The sequence below is a fragment of the Eleutherodactylus coqui genome, chromosome 6, assembly GCF_035609145.1.
Source record: "Eleutherodactylus coqui strain aEleCoq1 chromosome 6, aEleCoq1.hap1, whole genome shotgun sequence".
Taxonomy (NCBI): domain Eukaryota; kingdom Metazoa; phylum Chordata; class Amphibia; order Anura; family Eleutherodactylidae; genus Eleutherodactylus; species Eleutherodactylus coqui.
The window spans coordinates 14537200-14562650 of NC_089842.1; the positions used below are offsets into that span (position 1 = coordinate 14537200).

The window sequence follows — 25451 nt, forward strand, 5'->3', positions numbered from 1 at the left end:
GGAACATTTCTTTCTAGCGGGGTCTGGACTAGGATGGACCTCTTATTCCATCCATAAGATATACATGATTAGCTTAGGGCGCACATCACGGTTACTGTCAAAGAGGTCGTGAGCAGCAGCGACCAAATCCTTACCGAATATAGCCAGCACAAGAATAAACATGAGGGAGTCCCGGTAGAACTTGAAGTAGATCGGTTTGGGGTGCAGGATGGAGCTGATGAGATTTCCCTTCACAGTGCAAAAACCTAAATAGTTGGAGACCAAGTTTATTTGGGTTACAGAACGTGTTAGGAAATAGCTTAAAATGTCAGTTCGCTATTGAAGATATAATAGAATCCTGTTAATTGTTTTTGGAAACAGTCAGCAAGCTTATAGATTACCCTTTAAACTGTTAGCTTCTACATTTTGAGGGGGAGCCATTAAATTTTAACTACATCAGATTACTCTACAATGCCTGGTTTATAGATGACACTTCCCACAATGCAAATGACTAGAACAGGCTCTGTACAGACACTGAACAGGCAGGGAATGCTGGGAGATTTTAGCTCTGAAGAATGCAGAAGGTATAGTGAGTGCAGCTCTGGAGTATAATACAGGATGTAATGCAGAATCAGTAATGTAGTGGAGACATGCACTTTCAACCATATACATGCTAATGACTGCAGTCTGCCCCCAAACAAATCAAGTTTTAGGTCAGTCATCTTTTCACTTACTGCAAAGTATATACTTAAGACATGTATTATCAGACGGGGTTGTCCTCAGGTCACATGATACCTGTTTTTGTGACAACTGCAATAACTTCACTGTCCAGGTAGCTTTTGGCCTGTATGATTTGCGTTCCACAAAATAGGGTGTGGCGGCGGTGGCTATCAGATGAGTAAACGGTATCAGCTACAGAGGGTCCGTGAGGTAATGGGGTCTTCATTTCAGGCACACTTTCACCTAAAAGTCACAAGAAGCAGCTTAACAAAATTATAACGAAGTCATGTGACCAAACCAACCTCGTAATATAACACCCACTCACCCGTCAGCATGCTTTCGTTCACCATACACTCCCCAGACAGCAGAGCGGCATCACATGGCATCAGCACTCCCCCCGGAGGCAGGAGGATGCAGTCCCCAGGAACGAGGTCAACTGAGTTCATCATCAGCTCCTCTGAAATTGGAGAGAAGAAGATCATGTGGTGCAATATGTACAAGTAGAAAAGTGTGGCAGTAAGCAGAATGTGATGATGTATTCAATAAACACAGAAGTCTTACAGTACAAAAACCCGGCGTCTGCAACTACAACCTCCCGATAAATGTCTGCACCCCATACTATTCCTATGCCTGCAGCTCCACTACCCCAGCCCATTCCTTTCACTGTAAACCCCCAAACTACCCCTGTGCCTGCAACTACACCACATCAACCAATACCTGTGCTACAGCTCCACCACCCCAACCAATACCTGTGAACCCCCTATTATCCCTATGTCTGCAGATCCACCACCCCAACCCATACCCGTCACTGCAGCTTCCAATACTACCTGTGCCTGCAGCTATACCATCCCATATCAGCTGCAGCTACATCAGCACCTGTCACTGCAGCCCCCACAGCAACCATGCCTGCAGGTGACCATTGCAATCCCTACCTGTCACTACAGACCCCAATATTACCCCTGAGCCTGCAGCTATACCACGCCATCCCAATACTTGTCACTGAAGCACCGCATCACCCCACTGCCTGAAGCTCCATCACTCCAACCCATACTACTCCTGTCTGAAACGCCCCGTCATCCCACCCTGTACCTGCAGCATTCAGCTTCTGCAGTTACACCAACTCATTCCAAACCTATACCTGCAGCTCTCTCCTAAAACATTAGGCTGGGTCCACACGGGGCCGATTTCCAGTGGACATTCCGGAAAGCTCGCCTCCAAACTCGCACCATTTGGTGCGGGTTTTGAAGTGGGCTGCATTGCGAATTCCTGTGCAGAATTCATTCCCTCATTGCTCCATGTGAACTCCACCTTATGGTACCTTTACACAGAATGACTGTTGAGCACATGAGAATCCTACCCCCCCATTGATATGGATTCCGTGTAAGCCGCTCTCCGGAGGTCTCCATGTAGACTACTGTATACACGGATTGTATAGCAGTTTGAGTAGATTAGTTGTCACTAGATCTCAGATCTCAAGAATCAGGTTCCTTTCCCATGTGTCAATCCCAGCATCCTGGTCCAAAATCAGCTGCACATTTGGATGAGTTGGGCGAATCAGACACGTTGGGATCGGATCTTACCTCCGGTTGTTCTTCGCACAGTCACACTCACCGCCATTTTCACCATGTTGCGCAGCGTGACACTTTGCTGTGAATAGACAGAAGCAATGCATTGTGGGAGGTTGCATCAGTGCAGTATAGACAGCAAGTCTAACACCGAGAATCCTTATTAGATCTGACAGTTATAACTGCTGTCCCTGGCTAGTAGTGAAGGAGAGTGCTGAAGGAGCGAGTCAGAGGATGTACGCAACAGCCATCTCACCTTGCGGGTTTCATAGAGTGAGATGGTGATGGAGATGACCGATATGATGACGATGCAGACGGCATAGTAATAGTACGCCTCACACAGCCAGAGGACCACGCTGAACACTTGGAAGATGTAAAAGGGATTCAGGACCTGCCAAGACAAAGTGATGATTAAAGCAAGGAACAGCCACAGCAGGAGCAAAGACCCCATCAGGCTCACCAACAGCCCAGCAGCTCTAAAGTCCTAGCGCTTGTAGGAGGTGCGGAAACCCCAATAACTCACCTCCCCGATCAGAAGCTGCCCGTAGGATTTCACAGGAACGTCAATTTCATTACGGCCATAAAGCAACTTTCTATGAGGGAACAAAAGGGAAACTAGTGAACGATGGAGCGCAAACAATGAGGGCGTATAAAGACTCTGAGCTCGCAGCCCTCACTACAATGTCGCACCCTACCTTGGGGGGGGGCTGGTAGCCCTCTATACAGCATCACACCTTTCCCTTGCAGACCGCAAGCCCTTTCTAAAGCATTACACCAAGCCCCCCCTGCAGCCCACAGCCCTCTCTAAAACATGACCCCACATCCCTCAATGCAGCATCACGCCAAGCCCCTGAGGCCCGCAGCCCTCACTGCAATGACGCGCCCTACCCTGGAGGGCTGGTAGCCCTTCCTACAGCATCACGCCATGCCCCTGCGGCCGGCACCCCTCTCTGCAGTGTTGCGCCCTCTCTACAGTGTCTTGCCACAGTCTTCTCTACAGTGTCATACCCTTCCCACTGGCACATGTTGCCCCCTCTACAGTGTCATACCCTTCCCACTGGCACATGTTGCCCCCTCTACAGTGTCATACCCTTCCCACTGGGACAGGTTGCCCCCTCTACAGTGTCATACCCTTCCCACTGGGACAGGTTGCCCCCTCTACAGTGTCATACCCTTCCCACTGACACAGGTTGCCCCCTCTACAGTGTCATACCCTTCCCACTGACACAGGTTGCCCCCTCTACAGTGTCATACCCTTCCCACTGGGACAGTTGCCCCCTCTACAGTGTCATACCCTTCCCACTGGGACAGGTTGCCCCCTCTACAGTGTCATATCCTTCCCACTGGCACAGGTTGCCCCCTCTACAGTGTCATACCCTTCCCACTGGCACAGGTTGCCCCCTCTACAGTGTCATACCCTTCCCACTGGCACATGTTGCCCCCTCTACAGTGTCATACCCTTCCCACTGGCACATGTTGCCCCCTCTACAGTGTCATACCCTTCCCACTGGGACAGGTTGCCCCCTCTACAGTGTCATACCCTTCCCACTGGGACAGGTTGCCCCCTCTACAGTGTCATACCCTTCCCACTGGGACAGGTTGCCCCCTCTACAGTGTCATACCCTTCCCACTGGGACAGGTTGCCCCCTCTACAGTGTCATACCCTTCCCACTGGGACAGGTTGCCCCCTCTACAGTGTCATACCCTTCCCACTGGCACATGTTACCCCCTCTACAGTGTCATACCCTTCCCACTGGGACAGGTTGCCCCCTCTACAGTGTCATACCCTTCCCACTGGCACGTTACCCCCTCTATAGTGTCATACCCTTCCCACTGGCACAGGTTGCCCCCTCTACAGTGTCATACCCTTCCCACTGGCACATGTTGCCCCCTCTACAGTGTCACACCCTCTGTCTTCAGCAGGCGGTCTATAAATCTGGAACTTGACATTAAGTTAGTAAAAACATTACTCAATATAGTGAAGCTACCGCCTGCCCGTTGCTCACCTGTTATCGTGGTCTGATTGGCTGAGGCCAGACTTGTATTTATGAATCTCACCAAACGTTAAGCCTTCATCCAGTGAACTGTGAGCAGAAATATTTCCTGTAACCATCTGTGTCATAGTAATAGGGAAATCTGTTTGCACTCTGAATACTTCTGATCACCTTACCTGACCTTCACAAAGTCCATCGACTGCTCCCTCCAGATGTAGCGCATCCCCTCAAACACAAAATAGCGCAGGACGTTGGTCTGCAAATAAAGGATGCATGTAAACCTGAGATAGTCCACCCTCCGAGACAGACGTCACGTACAACCTGCTCATCAGATCTTCCACACACAATCTGATCAAACTCAAGTAGTTGGGACAACACTAAGATTGCATCAAGAACAACTATCCACAGCATAGGCGATGAAAGCCTGATCGGTGGGGAACTTACCGCTGAGACCCTTACCAATCCCAAAATGGGATTCATGTCCCCCTCATAAGGGAGATGAAACAATACCTCCACAGTGCCACCTATTGGAAGGCAGCAATACCTAAAGCCAATGTTAGACTCTTTATACAAGCCTTGCAACAATGACCAGGAATTGAAAGCAATGTATGTATGTGCATGGGCTCTGACTTGGTTTTCAATTCCTGGTCATTGTTGCAAGGCTTGTATAGTCTAACATTGACTTTAGGTATTGCTGCCTTCCAATAGGTGGCACTGTGGAGGTATTGTTTCATCTCCCTTATTTGCATATTACCCAGAGGAGCGCAAATGGTCTTTTAAGTCTCCTCACTCACAGTCTAGGTGCTCTCCCTAAGGAGAAAAGAGAGCGTTTCTGACGCATGTCACCTCATGACACTGCAGGCTCGTTGAATCTCCCTGCAGTCATGTCACATTGAACGGAGCGGCAGAAGTGCATGCAGGGCGTTGCTGCACTTATGTGAATGGGGCTGAAGGAAACAGTTGAGTCCAAGCACTCTGCTATCTCCGGCAAGCCCACTGAAAATGAATGAGGCAGCATTCTGCATGCATGAGTGCAGCTCCATTCATTCACCTGCACACTGTAGGGGGTGCAGTGAGGAGAGGGGGGCACGGGCGAGACCCCCACCAATCCCTTTCATCATCTATTCTGTGGATAGGTGATAAAAGTTGTTCTTGATACAACCCCTGAGTCTATCTGAATTGATCACATAGGACGTTGCCCTGAATCTTGTTGATGATCTTCACCTCCTGCTTGTAGTGCAGTTGAATTGTGTCCTTCATCTCATCCTCTTCACCAACACCAAGAGCCACGCTACCATCCACTGCTGAACCTCGCTGCCGCCCGGCGTTGTCAACCTGCAGGCTGCAAACATGAAAAATTATAGACCAGATCTATACGCTGCAAATGCTTTTACCTACACCGAGATATCAGCGCAGAGTCCCTCAGACAGGACAGAGAACTCCCATTAGTTGCGGCAGGCACCAGATAAGACCCTAAAGCTGGGTGCTAACACTTCTGCGCCATATTGGTTTTGACCTAGCTATATAAGGGTGGGGGACTTCGTCAATCTATTCGAGATACTAACGCACCTGGGGTCCACACCATGCTCTTCCTGCACCTCCACTATAAACGTCTGTCCAAAGACATCCTGAAATCACAAAGACAGCAGTGTTATCCCGCGAGATCCCATCCATCCCAAACCCCGAGCATCAGATAATGACCGGCGACGGGAGAGAAGTCAGGCGACATGACAAGCGAGACGTCACAACAAATGTAGCCACGTATTGAGCGGTCAGACCAAACAGATGTAGGATGAACCAGAGATCAGCAGCGCCTCACTACACAGCACACTAGATTTACCTTAATAATCAGCGTGTCGGCTTCAGCCAGGGAGCAGCGGCGGCGGGTGGCCAGGACGAGGAGTCGAGGCTTCCAGTGGAAGATGATGAATGGAAGCCCCAGAGTGAGAATGCAGAAGAGGTAGCAGATAACCGTGCGCCATCGTACCCTACAGTATCCATAAAGCTCCTGCAAGAAGGGGAAGAATGATGAGGGGAGAGTAAAGCATTGTGTAAGTCACATGACACGACGGCGCAGTCACTACAACACCACTCACCATGCACGGACGGGGCGACAACACTGGGACCGTCCCGTAGTTGTTGTTCTGCTTGTCCCCCAGCAGCTTGCTGCCGTCTGCAGATACAAAAACATCTATTAATCTACAGTAGAAAACCAGTGCTGAAAATCAGACCCCCTAGAAGACCAGGAACGATCCAGACACACCGACCGGTAATGGCAGTAAGGCTACATGCGCACAAGTGCGAAACGCATGCAAATATGGTCTCCGTTCTACAGAATAGAGCCATACACATGAGCGGTGCTGCGAGATAGAGATAAAATAAATAAATAGCTGCACGTTCTATTTTTTCGCGTTCCTTGGACGCATCGCCCGTAGATTTCGATGGGTTCTTAAAGACATCGCGTGTCACTTGTATGCTGTGTAATCAATGGCAAACACTTGTGATCCTCTATTGAGGATCGGACTTTCACAGAAGGGATGTGGTGTTTTTGCATTAAAACCGCCTCGCATCCACGGGTAAAACACACAATGATAAGCGCGATATCGGGCCGAATGCCTCTCGCCTGTCTGAATGTAGCCGAATGCTGTTAAAATAAAGAAGGAGAGCAGGTTCATACGGATCACATGACGGGCGTGAAGAAATCTGGAAACGCCGCGGTGAATGTTATGCGATCTAAGTGTTCCCTTGTTTTTGTATACAGATTATGGGACGGGGTCTGTAGACGAGCGAGTAGATGTGCGCACTGCAGCGGTCGACCCTGGAAGACTCCGACACCCATCTGTGGTGCTGAACGTCCCAGAACGACGTCTGCCATTACTGTCTGGCCCCACCAGGAGAGAAGAACTAAAAAAACAAAAAAAAACTATATCTATCGACGAAAGGACTGACTGACTGACTCGCCAAAAGATCTCCCACTTCCTGATGTCGTAGAAACATGAATTTTGGCGCAAGCATAGATTATCTCCAAAATAGGAAAAGTAATTGGGTCCCAACTCGATTATTCAATTCTAGCGCAAAAGAATTAGCGTCGAAATTTTATGTACATAATCTAAATCTCTCACTTCCCAATGTCATAGAAACTTAAAATTTGGCACGGGCATTGATTATGTCATAAATAGGAAAAGCTAATGGGTCCCAACTCGATTATTCAATTCTATGCGCAAAAGAATTAGCGTCCAAATTTTACGTACAGATTCTAATTCTCTCACTTCCCGGTGTCATAGAAACTCGAAATTTGGCAGGAGCATTGATTATGTCATAAATAGGAAAAGCTAATGGGTCCCAACTCGATTTAATTCTATGCGCAAAAGAATTAGCGTCCAAATTTTACGTACGAAAACTAATTCACTTCCCAGTGTCATAGAAACCCGAAATTTGGCAGGAGCATTGATTATGTCATAAATAGGAAAAGCTAATGGGTCCCAACTCGATTATTCAATTCTATGCGCAAAAGAATTAGCGTCCAAATTTTACGTACATAATCTAATTCTCTCACTTCCCGGTGTCATAGAAACATGAAATTTGCCATAAGCATTGAATATGTCATAAATTGGAAAAGCTAATGGGTCCCAACTCGATTATTCAATTCTAGCGCAAAAGAACTAGCGTCCAAATTTTACGTACGGAATCTAATTCTCTCACTTCTTGGTGTCATAGAAACATGAAATTTGGAACGGGCATTGATTATGTCATAAATAGGAAAAGGTAATGGGTCCCAACTCGATTATTCAATTCTAAGTGCAAAAGAATTTGTGTCCAAATTTTACGTATGGAATCTAATTCTCTCACTTCCTGATGTCATTTTATATAAAGGAAACGCCGCATGGTTACCTCCCCGTGGTGTTTCCTGGGTAACGCAGAGAACTATGCAAAATAGTGAACATATGTTTTTCCCGTATCTCTAAAGTAACCACGACTTCCTAAGATTTTCCGTGTGAACACCAGATAAACACCAGTACCAAATTAACTTGGGTGAAGCCGGGTATATCAGCTAGTAAATCTATAAGAGGACAGATTCAATGGAGGAGTGTTAGACACTTGTTAGCGCCATTTCTGCCCGGGCTCATAAGACCAGCGACCCCCCAAGTTCTGCCCACAGTAGCGGATGGTGGCGGATAGACTTTAGAGGACTACAGACACACTGTTCATTGCAGAACACTACAGGCCGCCTTCCTCCGGTCTGAAATAGCTGACAGCAGAGAGCAATAGATTACATTCTGAGGTACATCAAATGGAGGGAAGATCGCTGTGGAGTCCCTTTTAATTCAATTATAGTCAGACTAAACTGATAACAGAGAGCAACGGTCTACATCGATCCAGAGCGCAGTAACGGTCGGCACACACGACAGCTCAGGGTGAACTTGTTGGATCTTATGAGGAGCGTCGGGGAAAATCATCTCTAAAACCCTTCCACCTGCTGGGAAGATTCCCGCTGCCTCGTCCCGGGGTAAAGTCCAAATACCCAGCACATTATACAAGCGTCACATAAGAGGATGGGACATTCCCTGTGACGGAGGCCCACGTGCGGGATCAGATAAGGGACAGGGCACCCGCTGGTAAACAAGCCTTTACTTAGCGGCAGAACTAGCGGTACCGCCACCCCAGCCAAAACGGGCCGTACCGCCACCCCAGCCAAAACGGGCCGTACCGCCACCCCAGCCAAAACGGGCCGTACCGCCACCCCAGCCAAAACGGGCCGTACCGCCACTCCAACAGGGGACACATTTGCAGAATGCCGTTCGTTTCATATACTACAGTAACACATTCTGTAATATTTGGCTATACAGACACGGGAATCTTCACAATGCGGCATCGGCCTGCTGGTCTTTGCAGAATCAAGTACAGTCTAACTATGCAGCAATCTCAGAAATTAATACCATCTCCAGTACCTGCGACACTCCTAGCTTCAATGCCCGTGTGATATAGAACAGTCTCTTTACTTCTGACCAGCCGTACATCCTCTGTCGACACTCTACAGTTCACACGGCTTATCAGTCAAAGGCACTCGCTCTCTGGCTTCAGCCGATCCCTGACCGGAGCTACCACAGCTACAATGACCCGACTGCCCTGGCATGCACTCTGCGGACAGCAGGCTCCAGGGGATTCCCTCAGCTCACACACTTAGGCCGCACCCGGCCTCTTCCTCAGCAGGCTTCTCAGGGCTTCAAGGATGTCCCGCGCACTTCACTGGCATGGGAAACACACAGCACTTGTGCATCACATCCCACCTCATGCTTTAACAAGGACCACCCTAACAACTGCCCATCTGACGCACATAACGGCGAGAACGGTACCAGCGATGACCACCGAAACCACTTCTACTGTGCCCACAACCAACCCCAGGGCTAGGAGCAATCCTCATCGTTGGTCGTCTAGTACGCCGCTCTCACAGGGCAGAATTTAATGTGGCTTCCACCTCTAAAAACCCTGGCAGGACTCCGCAGCTGAGCCGCACATTTCTGTGGTTTTAGCTCTATGAATGGGCAGAAGCCATTATCAATGCGATGCCACGTGCATCTATTAAAGGGGTTGTCCAGTTAACAGACAACATTTGTGCAATGGCTCTAACAGAGCAGCACTCGCCAGTCCTCTGCTGCAGGGACCCAGCGATTTAGCACTGCGCTCCGCCGGATGATGGTAATGAAAGTCCCCTGACCACTGCAGCATCACTGCCCATTCTCCTGGCATTGGGGCTTACATCCTGGTGCCATGATGCCAGGAGTTCAAAATGGAGACACGGCAGCCTCTGCTTGACTACAGCGGTCAGGTGACGTCTGCCAACATCGCCTTCAACAACACTCATCAGGACGGCGGAGCAACAGAAGAGGACGGGCAAGTCTGGCTCTGTTATTTACAGGCCGTTTCTAGCTATTGCACAAATGTTGTCTAGTAGCCGGACAACCCGTTTCAGAGCGGACTGCGTCATCTCCTCTAAGGTACTCCAGAAAGAACACCTGACTGACTGCTCTACAACCGCTTTTACAACCTGATCAATGGGGCCGATCGACCGACTGGCTGCCTCAGCAGATGCCCAAATGCCATTTTCCTTGGCAGCAATTATTGGCGCTGATACAAAACAGTGGATGGAGAGGCTGTCCGTTCCCCACGCAACGTAGGTGCGGAGAGTTCTCAACGGGTTCAGGTAATCATAAGAGGAAATGGCATAATGACACAATGAAGCAAATGCGTCAGAAAGGACAAATGACACGTCGTGTGCTGCCAGGGAATGCTGGGAGTTGTAGTCCGATGGGGAGTTGCAGCCTCTAATCTTATATAAAAGACATCCACATTCGTGAAGTGAACCTCATGTTGGTCTACCTTATGAGGCTGCAGTCAGAAATGGCTGATAGCAGAGACTAATAGCCTGATGTAAAGTTCATTTTTGTATCTTTTTAATCTATGAAAACATTTTCCACAACGACATTTTTTGGCGCTGACAAGCGATGCGCTCCTCTATGCAGCGGCAGGCTCGTCCTCCTCGCTCACAGGCCAATTACGGGTGAATTCTGCCACCAGCGACATAAAATATTCATCGCATCTCCTGACCGGCGCCGCGCCAAATAAACCCAAACAATTCCACTTAATCATTAGAGCAACAGCTTCTAGAACTACAAGTCCCAGCAGAGGAGTCCGTGTTCTTGCAGCGTCCGCAGGACAATGTGTTTCCTGATAACACAATGTACCGACACGGATTTATAGAGTAACATGTCCTAATTAACTGATACAAGACATTCATTAATCTCCATGTGAGCAAACAGTGTTCAGAGGACCAGGACCGAAACGTGTCAGCGGCCGTGACTAACGCTGCAGGACACAGGATATGAACACCGGAAAACCTTTACTTCATGCCAACACGGTACAGGCTGCCTCAAATCAAGATAGGTAGAGATAACACCCCTCCACACAACTCTGTACTCACTAGACGGCTTCCAGCACCTACAGCAGAATAGTGAGTGCAGCTCTGGGGTATAATACAGGATGTGACTCAGGATCAGTACAGGACAAGTAATGTATGTACACAATGACTCCACCAGCAGAATAGTGAGTGCAGCTCTGGGGTATAATACAGGATGTAACTCAGGAGCAGTACAAGATAAGTAAATGTATGTACACAGTGACTCCACCAGCAGAATAGTGAGTGCAGCTCTGGGGTATAATACAGGATGTAACTCAGGATCAGTACAGGATAAGAAATGTATGTACACAGTGACTCCACCAGCAGAATAGTGAGTGCAGCTCTGGGGTATAATGCAGGATGTAACTCAGAATCAGTACAGGATAAGGAATGTATGTACACAGTGACTCCACCAGCAGAATAGTGAGTGCAGCTCCGGAGTATAATACAGGATGTAACTGAGGATCAGTACAGGATAAGTAATGTATGTACACAGTGACTCCACCAGCAGAATAGTGAGTGCAGCTCTGGAGTATAATACTGGATGTAACTCAGGATAAGTAATGTATGTATACAGTGACTCCACCAGCAGAATAGTGAGTGCAGCTCTGGAGTATAATACAGGATGTAACTCAGGAGCAGTACAGGATAAGTAATGTATGTACACAGTAACTGCACCAGCAGCAGGATAGTGAGTGCAGCTCTGGAGTGTAATGCAGGATCAGTACATGGTGAAAGTGACTGTCGGATCATCGCTGTTCTTAAGTATTTATGTGCTCCCAGGACCCAATACTGTCACAACCACAAGAATTACTGACCTCCGACGACAGCAAACTTGCTGAACAACTACATGAGATTCCTGCCTGACCGCATTGATTACACATCAGGGGGCTTTGGAGGTCTGGAACTGACAACATGCAAGCCTCTGAAATAGAAAAGGCAATAGTGTGTGCAGTCAGACGACTAGAATATTACTATTTCGGTGGCCTGGAATGATTACACGCTGCCACTTAGGGTCTCCTGGGTTCCAGCCGGCCAGGAGAAGCTGCAATTTGAGGAAGTGATCCACCTTGCATTGCTCTTAATGCACATAAACCATCATAATAAGCTGCCTATAAAGCCCGTTCCTGCTAGAGGATGAGGGATTTAGGATAATAGTCGTCATACTGATGATCAGTCACCGCCAGCACAGGCCGGATCCCTGCCGGCACATTGTAGGGACCCCAAGCAGCCTCCTTACAAGACAAACCAGCTAAGTGAGTACGAATCCCGCCTTAGCTTGGAGATTGTGAGCCGTGCCGTCTTCACTCACCTGCAGACACCAACAAGGTCTGAGAAGAATATATTATATATACACACATTTGTTCCCTGTGACATTAGATGGGTTACGGCCACCTATACACCTACCCAAGAGTCAGCCGCTGATCATCCAGGTCCCGGCAGTTGGGGAATATGACGACTATCACCTGCGCTGCCCTGGCTCTGTGTAACAGGTGTGACTGCAGTGACAAGCTGTATACACAGGGAATGTGCCCAACCACACCCACCGCTCACAAACCGCCACATGGCAGCCAACAAAAGCTGACGGACAGCCTCCCGAACAGGTTATTCCATCTGACCTGACAGCTGCAGATGCTGGGAGAGAAGAAAGGGAACACAGGAGATGGTGGTACAAATACCAAAAACCGAATACATACAAATCAGCCAGAGCAGCCTTGTTCCCAGAACAAATAGGGCATCCTATGTACAAGAATACAACTGCCATAAGACTGCCCCGCTGTGTACAAGAATATAACTACTATAATACTGCCCCCTATGTACGAGAATATAATCACTATAATACTGCCCCCTATGTACAAGAATATAACTACTATAATACTGCCCCCTATGTACGAGAATATAATCACTATAATACTGCCCCGCTGTGTACAAGAATATAACTACTATAATACTGCCCCCTATGTACGAGAATATAATCACTATAATACTGCCCCCTATGTACAAGAATATAACTGCTATAATACTGCCCTCTATGTACAAGAATATAACTGCTATAATACTGCCCCCTATGTACAAGAATACAACTGCCATAAGACTGCCCCGCTGTGTACAAGAATATAACTACTATAATACTGCCCCCTATGTACGAGAATATAATCACTATAATACTGCCCCCTATGTACAAGAATATAACTACTATAATACTGCCCCCTATGTACGAGAATATAATCACTATAATACTGCCCCGCTGTGTACAAGAATATAACTACTATAATACTGCCTCCTATGTACAAGAATGTAACTACTATAATACTGCCTCCTATGTACAAGAATATAACTACTATAATACTGCCTCCTATGTACAAGAATATAACTACTATAATACTGCCCCCTATGTACAAGAATATAACTTCTATAATACTGCCCCCTATGTACAAGAATATAACTACTATAATACTGCCCCCTATGTACAAGAATATAACTTCTATAATACTGCCCCCTATGTACGAGAATATAATCACTATAATACTGCCCCCTATGTACAAGAATATAACTGCTATAATACTGCCCTCTATGTACAAGAATATAACTGCTATAATACTGCCCCCTATGTACAAGAATATAACTGCTATAATACTGCCCCCTATGTACAAGAATATAACTGCTATAATACTGCCCCCTATGTACAAGAATATAACTGCTATAATACTGCCCCCTATGTACAAGAATATAACTGCTATAATACTGCCCGCTATAATACTGCCCCCTATGTACAAGAATACAACTACTATAATACTGCCCCCTATGTACAAGAATACAACTACTATAATACTGCCCCTATGTACAAGAATACAACTACTATAATACTGCCCCCTATGTACAAGAATACAACTACTATAATACTGCCCCCTATGTACAAGAATACAACTACTATAATACTGCCCCCCATGTACAAGAATACAACTACTATAATACTGCCCCCTATATACAAGAATATAACTGCTATAATACTGCCCCCTATATACAAGAATATAACTGCTATAATACTGCCCCCTATATACAAGAATATAACTGCTATAATACTGCCCCCTATGTACAAGAATACAACTACTATAATACTGCCCCCTATGTACAAGAATATAACTACTATAATACTGCCCCCTATGTACAAGAATATAACTACTATAATACTGCCCCCCTATGTACAAGAATATATCTACTATAATACTGCCCCCTATGTACAAGAATATAACTACTATAATACTGCGCCCCTATGTACAAGAATATAACTACTATAATACTGCCTCCTATGTACAAGAATATAACTACTATAATACTGCTCTCTATGTACAAGAATATAACTACTATAATACTGCGCCCTATGTACAAGAATATAACTGCTATAATACTGCCCCCCTATGTACAAGAATATAACTACTATAATACTGCCTCCTATGGAATACAATAGTGAAGAATCTTCCTACCTGCATGATACTATTAAGCATTCTGTAGCATTTCCTCTGTATACAGCATATAATTGCCAGGTACATTATTATATCCTCCTATCTGCATAGAGCAAAGCCAATAGACAAGATCCCAGGTACTATCCCATGAGCTGGAGGACCTGCACCTATACCGTAGTATCACAAGGCTGCTACACCTGCAACCATGTGACATGGAGAGCAGATAATCGGTAATGATCGTTGGAGGACAAGATCATTTAGGGGAGCGCCTGTTCCTTTTGTGCACAATATAAGGACCAACAATAGTTTGTCCCCAAACAGGACGCACTCATCATCATCATCAGCAGATCTCCATGGGCCACCGGCAAGGGAGCGGTTCTATGTGGCTATAGAAGACATGATCATTCGTCAGCTCTTACATGGGCAGACGATTGGGGAAATACATGTGCATGCCACATCATTAGCCCATGTAGATGGGCCCAAAGAGATCTCTAAAGGCCCATTTAGATAACGATTATCGCTCAAAAGCCATGTTTTGAGCGATAATCGTTGTGTGTAGCTGCACTGACATCCTGCAGTTGTCGTTAAGCTGTCGCTCACCGTTGTCTTTCAGCGTGCTGACGATGAGCCTTATCAGGGATTCACAGCGGGATACAGCTGATACTATTGTTTCAGCTGGATCCCGCTCCCTGAAGACAGCGGGGTATGAAGAACAGAGCGGTCCAGCTGCGTTCTCCATACCCCGCTCGGCTATATAACAGCCGGGTGCTCCGAGCGGGGGAACAGCTGGATGCACAAGACAAGCGGCCCCGCTTGTCTTCTGCATCCCCTGCTCGGAGCGCAAGGTGATTGCTCAATGTTTAAGCGATCACCTTGGTTGTAAATGCTCACAATTATCGCTGAAAAGTCGCACAAAATACAACTTTTGAGCAATAATCATTCTCTAAATGGGCCTTTACTCAGCGGGCGCTGATGAGCAGACGCCATCAACCTAAAGACACAGATCAGGTATCAGTTACAAAGTATTAAGGGGTTGTCCGGGATTTAGGGATTTTTCTCTCCTGATGACCCGTCCTCGAGATGGATCATCAATAGAGGATTGGTAGGAGTCCGCCACTTGGGATCCCCACCCATACCAACAGCATAGGAAGTAGATCACTCTGTCCGTAGTGTAGTGGCTTCATGCCATTACTAATAGCTGTCCTATGGAGAGAAGAAGCCTAAAGTACTTTCCCATACTCCCCATAATAGCCACCCCACTCCTCTGAGCGAGATGGTCAACCCCAACTCTATAGGAGAAGGGAAGAGCTTGAAATATAAGCCCTACCCCAAAAACAAGCAGTAGCTGTAGAAAAAAAAAAAATTAGGTATACATTAAGGCCTCCTGACCACTGGTTAAATGGGATTAAAAATCCGCAGCGTTTTTCCCGCAGTGTGATCCGCGCCCCATAGGGATGCATTGGACAGGCGTGGATTGCGTGTGCGGGAAAACACCTGTGGCATGCTCCATTTTTAGTGCTGGTCTCCCGCAGGCTTCTATTGAAGCCTATGGAAGCCATCCGGATCCGCCGAACACCCGTAGCTGAATTTCTGCTCTCCGGCGCGGGAGAGCAGGAGTTAAAAAAAATAATGGAGTGCCCGGTTAGAAGTTCTTCAATACTAGATCAGTGCAATTATTAATGTTTTACTGACCTGCAGCGACGTCAATAATCTGCTGCCGGTGAATCATTAACCGGAAACCAGGCTGCGGATACGTAACGGCGAGCTTGTGGGTCACGAAGAACAAACATTTAGGAGAGGATTGCAGAGTCCGGACGGTTGATCAACCTGCGACGGCCAGTCATCCTAGATGGTCCCCCGGTCCTGCAGGGGCCACTTCGCTTGGACCTCAACCAGTCCTGTAATACAACTATGACCCGACGGAGAAAAACGCCACCAATTAACCCCTAAATTTCATCAATGCCAGACCATCGGTATCGAACATCTCCAGAGCTCCAACAGAGCCAACATTTATTGCATCCGCTGCCGATACCGGGAGACTGGTGGTTTGAGGAAATACAACGTAATACACTGTATCTATGCAAATGGAAGAGGATATAATAAGTATGCTGGTGGGCGATGCAGATTTTCCAGGGGAGATTTGCATGCGCTCTAAGGCTTCCCATAGACACAGAGTCTAGTCATCCGAAGGCACTGATAGCAGCGGGGACGGACCACCGATGTGTATGGGGGCGGCTCAACTTTATCTCAACAGATGATGTCAGAGGAAAGAATCGGGGATGTTAAATTTCAATGTCTGATCCTTTCGTACCCCGGGGATAAGCCACAGGTGTCTGACTGCAGCTTACCTCCCTCAAACACAAACATTCGGCCAAGTGTCCACAAGTATGGTTTTTTGGGGAAAACCGTTGTTAGCTAAGCAAGAGTTTGTGCATTTGGATTAGCCGATGGAAACAGTTGTCATTAGGGCCGGCAGTTGTTGGTGGTGCAAGCACCGAGTCTTGCCTGACTCCTAGGGCGACGTCGCATCGTGACTGTTTTGCCACAGTCTTCCAGACACACCCCCCCCCCCCCCCCCGGAAGCTGGTTTACTCATTTTACCGACCTCGGAAGGATGGGAGGTTGAGCCAACCTTGAACTAGCTACCTGAACCAAGCGGGGATTAAATCCACAACCTTCAGGTCGTGAGTGAGAGCTTAGGACTGCATTCTGCTGCCCTAATACTCTGTGCCACACGAGGCTCTGTATTGGTGGTGTGCGGGCACCTTTAATCCCACCATGCCAACTTGCAGGTGTCCACAGAAAGAAACCTCACCGCTCCAGACATTCTATATGAATATTATCGCACCCGCAGTCCCCTTTACCTGGTGAATACTCCGGTTATGTAATCAGACCCAAAGAAGTGGCTCCAGCAGCGATTACCCCGTGTGACAGAGAAGACAGGTTGCTAGGAGTCCGGGAACATCCTGTGTGAAGAGGACACTTATCCGCCGTCCCCGATGCAATTAACCAAATCAAAGCCTGGAGCGGCCGCTCTTATCTCTGCAGCCAGCAGCCCAATCCCTGCCCGCTATGTACCATACTGCCACCAGCTGCCCGAGGCAGGGGCGCAAGCAGGCAAACGTCTCTTCATTTGCTTAACAGTCAATTGCTTGCAGCTATCAGCCCTTTCAAGCTGGGAGAGGCTGTAGTGCGAAATAAGTGACCAAGTTTAAAAACCATCCATGGGAGCAGGAAGGTCTCATATCACATACTGTACGGTGCAAAAGATTTAGGCAGGAGAGAAAAGAATGCTGCAAAATAAGAAGGATATCAAGAATAGAAGTGTTAACCCTTTCCAATCCACTGTCTGACCTCTGAAGACATTATGATTTAAGGCTGTACAGCTCAGTTGTTGGAAGACCTCTGTCGGGGTTCTCTTATTGTATATTGCCAGCCTCTCTGCTGTCGGAGCCTATCCAACGTGTCACCTCATGCAGTACTGGCTTTAGCCAGCATATAGCGCTGTTGTGTAACAGCAAAAAAAGAGTAAGCCCACTAGGAAAACCAGGATACAAATTGGATTGGAAAGGGTTAATAGTTTGTGTTAATTAACAAAATGCAGAGTGACGTGTGACCCTCCTTTACATTAACAGCGGCACCAGTTCTTGTAGGTACTTGTACACAGTCCGGGATTTAGTGGGATTATAAGCAGGTGTCTGATTAATGGGGTATTCCAGGAGTTGCACCTGCAGTACCGACCTGGGCCAGTATGCAATGCTCAGCGCTTTCTGCTTCCTGTGTTGACCGCAGCGACAGCGGCCCTGGGAATCACCTAATCGTCGAGGATCCTTACGGTGGATCCCCACCTATCATGTATTGAGGACCTGTCGTTCATCAATAAAAAATAAATAAATAAATGGGTCCTGGAATACCCCTCTAACCAATTATACCAAACAGACAGTGATCATTATTTGCATATGCAAGATGAAATACAGCCATTAACTGAAACAGAATCAGCTGTGTAGGAGGCTTAAAACTGGATGAGGAACATGTAAACTGCTATAAAGGAGAGGTTGTGGAAGACAGTTTCCTATCCCAGCTCATACACCATGCAGTACTGAGCACAGCAACAAGACACAAGGTAGTTATACTGCATCAGCAAGGTATGGCCCAGGCAAAGATTTCACAGCACCGGCACTGTTAAGGTTCTTTTATGTGGGCAGCTTCGCAGCCCGACCAAACAAACACAGATTGACAAACATGTTGTTTGTCACGAATTCGCTTTTGTTCACACGGGCCGCGAAGCGCAGCTACGAAGAACAGTCATTTGTACGCGGTTTGTTCCATTGTCACCGGTGAGACGGTCAGCAGATCAATACGCTTTCTTATGTCACCCATCGGATGATAACGAGTATTTGCATGTTCGTCGACCCTTTTATTACATGGCTGAACTGTTGGATAAACTAACGTTGGGAGGAATACTGGTCATGTGACCGCAGGAGGGTCGTTAGTGCATATTCACACACTGCAGACTTGTTGCAGAGGTTCCTGTGACCGTTAGTCAGCGGCACTCACCCGCAGGACGCCCTAATCAGATGAATGGGGCCGTTGTAAAACTTTCTGCACCATATCTCCGTCTGTGAGCATATACTGCATATCAGAAGCTGCCGGCTTTAGGGCTAGTGGCCCTTTAATTATATCTGCCGTAGCGGGATTACATAACGTCACCTCCCTGCGCTCAGATCGGATCAGACGCCGGCGAGCGAGACAACTGACCTCAATAATCAGAAGGCTCTGAAGAACGACATGAAGAAAGTGAAGAGCCGAGCGCCAATTACAGCGTTCGTGCAGAGTCACATCTGAGGGTGGCCATTACATCCATGACAGGTCACCTCCTCTAGAAGTTGGCCAGCGCCCCCTACTGTCCATCTTACTTGTAGAAGAAATTCATCCAAGATCATCAATGTCTCGGCCCGGACTGTCCTCTTGTGTATAAAGTCACAAGACGGAATCTGCAACAGATGTTTCCGTGCGGATTCCAACTCCAAAACCGCGGCAGACATCTGCGGCGCAGCGCTCGGTACGCCACGGATCGCACAGATTCAGTCCTTGTCAGTTGGCAAATCCGCATACGGAATTCGATGCAGGTCGGTGTAAAGCAGCGATATGTTACTATTCTCCCCGCACAATCCTGCTGGCAGATCTGTGAAGGAAATATCCGTAATTGGGTGCAAACACGGCCACTTTAATGCGCAATTTCTGTGCGTCGCAAGATGCAGAGAAATAGCAATTAAAAGAATGGGTTAAATCCCACGGCAAGTGTTCTCCCAGCAATACTGCAAGGTAGAAAAATCACAATCTGTCCCAGTTTTGGGTGATTTGGGTCAAGGATTGCCCATTCTTTCTCGCATAGAAAAATCGCCGATTTGCAAGTGCGATACCAGTCGGAGCTTCTTGGACCGCTCGTTCACACGGACGGGCGCAGTCACCCTATGAAGGCAGCGATGGACGGTTATTGTAGGAGGATTTTGGCGCATATTTCACGCCAGATCCACTGTGTTTACATACACTTCACGCTCCATCCTGCTGTTCTGGGGTTACTCATCTCACACACGCGTGGCAACCCATGAACTGCGCCCACATTAACATGATATACAAGTCCGGATGTGTAGCGCTTCTCCTTATGGAGAGCGCCGAGTAGGTGGGGGGGACTTATAGGCCATACAATGCTCCTCTGGGAAATTTGATATGCAAATAGGAGCTGGTGCTCTGCAGCGCCACCTGTTGGAAAGCTGCTGCTCTACCATCTACCATTTGCATACAATATTACACTCACCGAGGTCTCAGTTGCCACTGAAGCTCTGACATTGTGGTCATGAACCATGAGGCTCAGGATGAGCAAAATCATGCTGTGGGAGAAACAAATGAGGGCGCCACTAGATTACAGACCCATGGCGAGTTGTGCAGGGTAGAAGGAACGTGCGAGTGACAGAAGAGACGATAAACCGTTAGCGCCATCTGCAGGCGCGCAGAAATCAGCGGATTGGTTAATACTTTATACAACACCGAGATATTCTGCAGAGTCAAACAAGTACATAAAAAGAGGAAGAAGCCGAGGACACAATGTGACACGGCCCTCCATGAAGGATGAGCGCCTCACGCTGGCCATGTGACCTCAAACAGATAAGATACGTGATATATAGCCAACGGCTGCGGAGATTCATTATAAAACCTGTTGCTAGAAGTCCTGTAAGTTGCTCGGTGCGGCCTCCAAGGGGCGGGTGTACCCCGCACGTAACCTCGAGCCGTGGACTTCACGTGGATCCTCATCTGCTGACTCACAAGAAACCTTCCTCAAAGTTAAAGTCTCCCCATTGAGGTTTTGTAATCGCCGACATCGCGGACGTGGAAGGAAAGATCTGAGAAGAGAGTCCGGCTACAAGTGCAAGATCATGGAGACATCAACTAGGAGGGGTATGGCATGCTAGGTTCCCCTGCCCGGCTGCTATGGCACAGTTTGCACCACTGACGGGCAGGACATCCCACCAGCCGCTCTCCTGCCTCCATCCGCATCAGAGAGGCATTAAGGAGCGCAGCTGTGGAGGGATGAATGTCCTCAGCGCTGCTCACCTCCATCATTGTGGTCCAACCGATTCCAGGAGCGACTGACCCAGTAGGCGAAGACAACTGCAAGAGACGCAATTCCTGCACATAAAGATGCGAGGCGCCCCGGGGGTCAGCACGCCTTCCGGCAGGGTCTGAACCGTACGCTGCGTCACCGATTCCCGACCTCAAGGTCCGACACAAAGAACTCCTTCTCAGACTCCTAGAACTCGTGACATGGCCGACAGCGGAGAGAGAAGGCAACATGTGACGGGCGTAAGCCACGAGGATACTACATGACCATGAAGTGGTGGGTTACACAAGGACACGGGGTGAAGCACCCTGCCCCTCCCCCGATGGAGCTACTAAAGTTTACTTGGGACTTTCCTCCTCATAGGGAACTACTGAACTTCTTCTACGTTCTCCCCACATATGACTGGAAGTCGCCACTAACCACCAACCACACGTGGTTCCGGGACGCGACCGGCATCTCTTCAGACATATTTACGTCACCAACTACAGCCGCCATGTTTACAAGACCCACGAGATAAACCATATTTACTTCTCAACACCGCAGCAACCGTCAGAGCGGAGCAGAACGCGAACCGAGGCCCAACGGGCTGCGGAGAAAACTAGGTATTAAAGCAACATGGCCGAGATTAAAGGGACGCGGTCGGCAGGTTTCTCCTCTACATGTAATAGCGCTGATAATGAGACGACTATACCGCCATACGTGCTTATATACGCGCCGCGGTACCTTTACGATAATGTTGAAGTTTTCCCGCACTGTATTAAAAGGATCGCCAGGCACGCCTCTTGCTTTTCACGGACGGCCATATTAATATTCTATCCTCTGCTGAAATGCCGCAGGCGCTGTGTCGAAGGAGGTCCGATCTTGCGTACAAACGTCCACCTTTACCTGCTCTCACTTCATGCGCTGAATGCGCATTTGCTTTTGCGGCCATTACTCTGAGTCACCTGACATCCGACGCCGTCCGGCCGCTAAGCTGGACGCGCATGCGCTCAAGCGCCTGGACAGAGTGCGATCTCAAGTGACCCGGCGAGTAACAGCTGTAAAAGCACATGTGCATTCAGCTACGCGGTTAGACGGCGGCTGATGTCAGGTGACCCTACGAGTAACGTCCGAGGAAGCGCAGGCAGCGCGTGAAGTGAGAGCAGGTAAAGGTTAACGTTGGTACACGTCTGTCCATCTCACAATGCACAAATCTCGCGCGCCGATCTTACCCTAATATCACTTTTTCTTGTCTCACTGTATTCGCTACGCTCTTCGCTACATTTTTATTTTATTTTTTTCACTCGCACTTCCATAGACTTCTCATGCACGGTTCTGGAATGTAAATACGAACCGAAAAACGACATACGGAGATTTTTTTTCCTCTTCACGCGGCACGTCTGAATGCACCGATTTACATATAGGGGTCCGCGGGCGGGCGGTCCGTATACAGTCACCCCACAGACAGAAAACACACATTTGCATCTCCACTGCGACTTTCCGCTTTGGGGTTCCATCTACATTGCCAGAGCCGGTCCTCTGATGGAACGCTGGACTTTAGGAGTCAAAGTCCATTTGGTCTGAGTTTTTTGCGGTTTCCTGTTTGTATTCGTTGTTTTACAAAGGCAGAACAGAGGAGCCGAGCGCCCCCTATCAGTACATGGGGAGGGGGGGCCTCATCTGGCATTGGGGGCGATGAAGATGAACCCCAAGATGGAAAGTCAGATGAGATGAAAACGCAGCGTGAAACATCCCTTATAGATCTATGGGAAGAGAACATCACACACAAGGGATACCCCACCAGTCTGGCAATAGCCACTACTACCTCCCACCAGTACTCACAACTGTAACCACTACTCCCCCACACCACCACAGTAACCACTACTACGCCCCCCCCCACACCACCACAGTAACCACTACTACGCCCCCCCCACCACACCACCACAGTAACCACTACTACGCGTCCCCCCACCACAGTAACCACTACTACGCGCCCCCCCCCACAGTAACCACTACTACGCGCCCCCCCCCCCCACAGTAACCACTACTACGCGCCCCCCCCCCCACAGTAACCACTACTACACGCCCCCCCCCCACACCACCACAGTAACCACTACTACGCGCCCCCCCCCCCACACCACCACAGTAACCACTACTACGCGCCCCCCCACCACAGTAACCACTACTACGCGCCCCCCCACCACAGTAACCACTACTACGCGCCCCCACCACACCACCACAGTAACCACTACTACGCGCCCCCCCCCCCCACCGCCACAGTAACCACTACTACGCGCCCCCCCCACACCGCCAAAGTAACCACTACTACACGCCCCCCCCCCACACCACCACAGTAACCACTACTACGCGCCCCCCCCCCCCCCACACCACCACAGTAACCACTACTACGCGCCCCCCCCACACCGCCACAGTAACCACTACTACGCCCCCCACCACCACCACAGTAACCACTACTACGCCCCCCCCCCCCACCACCACAGTAACCACTACTACGCGCCCCCCCCCACCACCACAGTAACCACTACTACGCGCCCCCCCCCCCCCACACCGCCACAGTAACCACCACTACGCCCCCCACCACCACCACAGTAACCACTACTACGCGCCCCCCCCCCCCCCCCCACACCACCACAGTAACCACTACTACGCGCCCCCCCCCACACCGCCACAGTAACCACTACTACGCCCCCCCCCACCACCACAGTAACCACTACCACGCGCCCCCCCCACACCACCACAGTAACCACTACTACGCGTCCCCCCACCACAGTAACCACTACTACGCGCCCCCCCCCCCCCACAGTAACCACTACTACGCGCCCCCCCCCCCACAGTAACCACTACTACGCGCCCCCCCCCCCCACAGTAACCACTACTACGCGCCCCCCCCCCACAGTAACCACTACTACACGCCCCCCCCCCACACCACCACAGTAACCACTACTACGCGCCCCCCCCCCACACCACCACAGTAACCACTACTACGCGCCCCCCCACCACAGTAACCACTACTACGCGCCCCCACCACACCACCACAGTAACCACTACTACGCGCCCCCCCCCCCCCACCGCCACAGTAACCACTACTACACGCCCCCCCCCCACACCACCACAGTAACCACTACTACGCGCCCCCCCCCCCCACACCACCACAGTAACCACTACTACGCGCCCCCCCCCCCCACACCACCACAGTAACCACTACTACGCGCCCCCCCCACACCGCCACAGTAACCACTACTACGCCCCCCACCACCACCACAGTAACCACTACTACGCCCCCCCCCCCACCACCACAGTAACCACTACTACGCGCCCCCCCCCCCCCCCACACCGCCACAGTAACCACTACTACGCCCCCCACCACCACCACAGTAACCACTACTACGCGCCCCCCCCCCACACCACCACAGTAACCACTACTACGCGCCCCCCCCCCACACCGCCACAGTAACCACTACTACGCGCCCCCCCCCACACCGCCACAGTAACCACTACCACGCGCCCCCCCCACACCACCACAGTAACCACTACCACGCGCCCCCCCCACACCACCACAGTAACCACTACCACGCGCCCCCCCCCACACCACCACAGTAACCACTACCACGCGCCCCCCCCCCCACACCGCCACAGTAACCACTACTACGCGCCCCCCCCACACCACCACAGTAACCACTACTACGCGCCCCCCCCACACCGCCACAGTAACCACTACTACGCGCCCCCCCCACACCGCCAAAGTAACCACTACTACGCGCCCCCCCCCACACCGCCAAAGTAACCACTACTACGCGCCCCCCCCACACCACCACAGTAACCACTACTACGCGCCCCCCCCCCCACACCACCACAGTAACCACTACTACGCGCCCCCCCCCCCCCACACCACCACAGTAACCACTACTACGCCCCCCACACCACCACAGTAACCACTACTACGCGCCCCCCCCACACCGCCAAAGTAACCACTACTACGCGCCCCCCCCCACACCGCCAAAGTAACCACTACTACGCGCCCCCCCCCACACCACCACAGTAACCACTACTACGCGCCCCCCCCCCACACCACCACAGTAACCACTACTACGCGCCCCCCCCCCACACCACCACAGTAACCACTACTACGCGCCCCCCCCACACCGCCACAGTAAC

General features: G+C 49.6%; 1 protein-coding gene across 2 annotated transcripts in view; it reads right to left on the bottom strand.

The window, feature by feature from the left end:
- ATP13A2 (ATPase cation transporting 13A2) overlaps positions 1-25451 on the bottom strand; it is a 46754-nt gene that overhangs the window by 18866 nt on the left and 2437 nt on the right. Inside the window, exons 1-13 of one of the 2 annotated variants that reach the window (XM_066606336.1) lie at positions 12621-12722; positions 6355-6431; positions 6099-6266; positions 5828-5886; positions 5483-5600; positions 4435-4514; positions 4271-4348; positions 2788-2857; positions 2521-2655; positions 2280-2346; positions 1025-1156; positions 775-942; positions 135-245 (exon numbers count right to left, since the gene is read on the bottom strand). In XM_066606336.1, coding sequence (XP_066462433.1) covers positions 135-245; positions 775-942; positions 1025-1156; positions 2280-2346; positions 2521-2655; positions 2788-2857; positions 4271-4348; positions 4435-4514; positions 5483-5600; positions 5828-5886; positions 6099-6266; positions 6355-6357 — 1189 coding nt within the window. In that variant the 5' untranslated portion in view covers positions 6358-6431; positions 12621-12722. Of the gene's footprint in view, positions 1-134; positions 246-774; positions 943-1024; positions 1157-2279; positions 2347-2520; positions 2656-2787; positions 2858-4270; positions 4349-4434; positions 4515-5482; positions 5601-5827; positions 5887-6098; positions 6267-6354; positions 6432-12620; positions 12723-25451 lie in introns of those variants that run through there. The other variant, XM_066606335.1, reaches the window with a different exon arrangement.